The sequence below is a fragment of the Montipora capricornis genome, chromosome 3 (assembly GCF_036669925.1).
Source record: "Montipora capricornis isolate CH-2021 chromosome 3, ASM3666992v2, whole genome shotgun sequence".
Taxonomy (NCBI): domain Eukaryota; kingdom Metazoa; phylum Cnidaria; class Anthozoa; order Scleractinia; family Acroporidae; genus Montipora; species Montipora capricornis.
In genome coordinates, this window is record NC_090885.1 from 62,425,363 (window position 1) to 62,430,362 (window position 5,000).

At 40.6% G+C, this 5,000-nt stretch overlaps 1 protein-coding gene across 1 annotated transcript in view; it reads right to left on the minus strand.

Annotated features, from left to right (window-relative positions):
- LOC138043649 (enolase 4-like) overlaps nucleotides 1-5,000 on the minus strand; it is a 59,355-nt gene that overhangs the window by 13,171 nt on the left and 41,184 nt on the right. The window contains exons 9-10 of the mRNA XM_068890020.1: nucleotides 2,489-2,653; nucleotides 1,710-1,835 (exon numbers count right to left, since the gene is read on the minus strand). Coding sequence (XP_068746121.1) covers nucleotides 1,710-1,835; nucleotides 2,489-2,653 — 291 coding nt within the window. The remainder of the gene's footprint in view (nucleotides 1-1,709; nucleotides 1,836-2,488; nucleotides 2,654-5,000) is intronic.

Here is a 5,000-nt window from a genome sequence, read left to right on the forward strand (position 1 = left end):
TTGCATACAATTTTCTTCCTTGGCACCATGCAGCACCAAAAAAGATGCCAAGTAGTCACGGTGAACTAGAAGAACTGGATAATAATTTTGGGGTCTCCTTTGATTTCAAGACACCTTTTGTCATCCTCTACGTACTATCCAGTAACACAACCCTTTTAACATAAGAATTTGGTTTTATCAACGGAGTTGATAATGTAAATTGGCCACCGTACAGAGATTCTAAAAGCTGACGTTACGAGGGTTAGCCCTTCGTCAGAGCGAATCCGAAGGGCTAACGCTCGAAACGTCAGCTTTTAGAATCTCTGTAGGGTGGCCAATTTACATTATCAACTCCGTTGATAAAACCAAATTTTTGTATACTACTTCCCCACCGACGCAGCACAACAGTTTCTTTAGAAACTACCCCCTTCATTCTTTTAACATAAGAATTGGGCTCTGTAGTCTTTTCAGGTACGGACGATATACCGGTGGTTCCGAATCACACCCCTTGTTAATAAAATCCGTGGGACGTTAAAGACTCCGAAATCTCGGTTACTGGCAGTAAAACTTGCAATGTAGCCTACAAAGCGGAGTTCACAAAGCTTATATGATCGAGAAGGAAGAAACAGGGAAAATGTGCGCAGACCGCAAATGTAAAGCATGCCGGAATGACACTCAGAAAGGCGATAAAGGTAAGGTGAACTAAAAAAGGCAAGGCAAAAAGAGTGGTCTAAATACTAGTTAGGCGGTTTTTCTATGCCAACCCAGCCTGCCAACAAACTCCCCATTTTCGAAGATGCAAGTGATTGCCACTCGCGATGTATCACGCATGAGTGACGCGCAAGTGGAGGCTCGCGCGTGATATCTCGCTATTCCCAGTCTTAAGAAACCACGACGGCTACGACGACCAACACGTCACTTCAAAATATAACTTGAGCTATCAAGTATTTCACGATCATTCCCTCTTGTTTACCTTCTACATTATGGGTGATGTATCCTATAACTAAATTGGTACGGACGGATTTGAAATGGACCATAATAATCTTTGTCTGTCCCCCCAAATTGTACATAAGCATTGTTTCCAGTTTCTAACAAAAACAATGCTCATGCAAAATTTGGGGGGACAAACAAAGAGTATTATGGTATTTTCCGAAGTGGCCTATAGAGCGAATGTAGATTCGCTGATGTATGCCCACGTTGGATTGTGACTAAAACACCCCACGAGTACATACGAGTAACATACGGGTATTAAGCCTAAGCGCTCGTTTCAGTGATGAGGCCTAAACTCTCTTTTAACATTTTAGCTTTCATTTTACGGTTCGGTTAACTACACTTTTAACGAGTGCGTGTGAAGAAAATAGCACTCGTTTACTGATTAAGCCTAAGCGCTCGTTGCGGAAATTAGGCCTAAGCATTCTTTTAACATTTTAGCTTTCAATTTACGGTTTGGTTAACTACACGTTTCACGAGATATGCTACATATTACTCGTATGTACTCGTACATGATACTCGTATGTATTCGTGTGGTGTTTTAGTCACGATCACCTCGTTGTTGTCAAAACCTTAAAACCGGTCAATTCAAGTTGTTGTTTCACGAGTACGGGAAAACGTGTACAAATATGTGTGTCACACGTGCAGCACGATCATTTTTTTCTTTTAAACAATAATATCACTTGTTTTTGGCGTTGTCGTTGCCGTAGCCGTTGTCGTTTCTTAAACTCCCTACTTACCGGACTGCGGATACCATCCACAATAGCAATGATACCCGGGTATCTGTCGTAGAGTTCACCGTACAAGCTCATTACGTCCTCAACAGACTTGAAAGTGTTGGCCGTTATCTCGTACTTCTGTTTCTCCTAAAACCGAAGAAAGCGTCCACGTCAGACAATTATGGAATCACAGTCAAAGTACAAAGCACAAAGCACAGCAAAGCATTGAAAAAATATCACAATATCGCCTGCGTGGCTAACAGTTTCGTCAGTTTTGGAGAGGGGAAATATATCCTCAAATCCATGCTATTTCTTTTTTTTACCTCCTTGGTCATATGGCCAGCCTTCCCTATTACCTTAGGAAGGCTCTATCGTTCAATCACTTAAAGCGATTACTTTCCGTAAGAGAAACAGCATTCATGGAAGCAGGTTTCGTTCACATCGTGCTATAGTTGAGATATTTATTGTTTGCGTATTGCCGATATATAAATGCGTATTCCAGTCTATTAATTTTTATGTGCTGTTCTGGTGAATAATGACTATGTTTAAATAAAGAAAAAAGGATTAAACACTTGAAACATTCTCATTCCAAGAGACCGAGATTCTTTCAATCAGCACCACCAATACCTCAAAGGTACCTCTGGTTTGTACTACTGTTTCAAATTTCTGAAACTGCGCAATAAAGAGCCGAAAGAGACTCTTTGGTTTGGACAACAGCCAGAGGTCGTTGTTATCTGTCAGTAATCAAAAGGATCGTGGGACGAGAATCGACTTGGTACGATTCGTGTCGCCGCACTTGCCTGGTCATAAAATTCAGAGGCAGCGCAGTTGAGAGCGAGGTGAACGTCTACACCTAAACTATACCCACAGGCACTAACAGCATCTTGCACCAAGTCTAACGCCAGTTCGGGCTTGTCCAATGAAGGGGAGTAACTGCCATCGGCTGTCACGCAACGACCAGAGGGCTGAAAACCAGACAAACTTAAAATGTTATAATGTCATTCTCTTATTTTAAATGCCTCTCGTGCAGGGTACGGTTAACGGTTTTTTTCAGACCTAGCTCTGTCGTGTTGTTTCCTCAAAAACTTTGCTCAACGCTGTCCCTCCTCACCCAGGTGTATAAATGAGTACCAAGGACATACTGCTGGAGTAAACCCTGCCATGGACTGGCATCCCGTCCAGGGGGAGTAGCAATGGAGTGTTTTCACGTGACGTCACGGCGGGCATGTTGATGTAACTAAACAATGGAACGGCAGCCATGTTGGTGAGCTCTATTATCATGTAAACATTTTCTTTTGTTTCGGTGTTAAAACAAGGTTACTGATCACGTCAGTGAAAACACTCTCGCATGCGTCATGTATAGAAACCGGGATAAGCTCCGGCAAGTATGAGCCTCAGTGGCTACGATATTTATTTGATTAAGATAATAAGTTTTAAATTTATCGCACCATCCTACAGTATAAGGAGCGCTGATTTGGGAGACTACAGCACGTGCACTTTGTGAGAGATTACATCCAGTTGATCTTGGACTTATACCAGTTTAAAATTTATCCACATTAATGATTTTTTTTTAAAATATCCGCTTTCAGCAGCTTTCTAAAACGAAGCAAAACATAATTTTCATTTGTTCAAAAGACTAAAAGGGATAAACGATGAATTTTTTACCGATAGTATCTTTAGTTAGTAACTAAACTATACAAAAACGAAACGAAAGCTTAATTCTTGGATATAATTAAAGCATTTCTCGACTTTTTGCTCTAAAGCCCTTCGTAACTACAACTGAAACGACCTGAAGGACTGGCATAATAATTCGCTTTTAAAGGATTCCTTTAAACGTTCTCAGTAACGATTTATTAGTTCAGTCTCAAAGTGAAGAGAAGTTCATACGACAAGAAATTTCAAAATTCTTTCGCTTTCCTTGTGAGGTTCCTTTTCAACGATGATAATTCACTAATCTTGTAAAACAGGTACCTGTGATCACGCTGGTGTGAAGATTCGTTTAAAAAAAGCTCCAACGCTTTTTACGTTATTGTTTCTTCATATTGTCCGCTTTTACTTATTCTAACTTGTCTCTTAATTTTGAGAACTAAAATCCAGGAAGTTTCTTTAAGTTTCGTCAAAACGCAAATTTCTGTCCGGGCTTGCCGCAAACGCGATGCTTTATCTCTCCCATGTCTGTCACACCCTCTACGTCACGTTTTTCAGAACCTGAGAATATTTTTTCAACGAACACACTCTAACAAAGCGGTTTAACGTTCGAAAGGACACCTGCATTTTCGAACACGTTTCCCTTTTAATCTTATGTGAAAGTCCTCTCTTAAAGTTTCAGCGCAGTTTCTTTAGGTAATGATGTGAGCAATATGCAAAAACGTATAAAAGCGTATAGGTTGCGGTCTAACCGCGTAAGCCTACTGGTTTGGATGGGACTGAGTCGATAGAAATCGAAAGCTGATACCGGTTCGTGCATTTTTTTCGAAGAAATGTAGAAATTTTTCCTTACGTCACAAACGTTTGCATTTATCATAAGCACGTGCGCGCTTGGATTGCGTGGCAATCCTCAATACATTAAGGACGTTCGCGCCAAAATCTTCCTATGGTGAGATTTTCTTCATTTCTCGCCTAGATCAGCCGATAATCACCTCGACGGACAAAATGGCTGCCAGTAGTCGTTTTGCCACTGTAAGTGAAGATGATTTTAGCGTTGAAATGTTGTTTTTTTCTCTTTTTTGAAATAATCACCTGTGTATTTATACTAAAACAATTATTCGTTGCATGGTGATACTGGTAGTTCCTTTTAAAACAATTGGAATGGAATGCGGGGGAGGGAATTAAGGAAACGTGAGGTCTACCATGAAAAATTGCTTGGAATCTAATTGTCCTGATCCCAGAAATGCGGCAGATGCTCGAGGGGTCGAGGGCACAGCGGGAATTAACTAGGCACTGTGACGCAGTCAGTTCATCAGCAATAAGAGGACAGACGCATGAAAATGACGTCGGTTTGTCTATTCAAAGTTGTTATACACGTTACTTTAAAAACATGCATTCAATTTGAACTTAAGTTCGTAGGGTTATAATTACATTACAATTAAAAAGCCCCTTTTAATTTACGAAACGGTTCGTCCACGTGTTTTCCAAACTTTCAGCCACTAGTCTACTCGATCACTCCCGCTCACTTCTCTTTGAAGTTTCATGATGATTCGGAAATAAATGTGCCTTCTTTTGCCGGCCTGGAATTTTTTCCTCGGCGTTTTTGTCGCCATGTTATTTTAACTGATGCTTGAAAAATATGTATGAAAGTCAAGTAGACTAGTG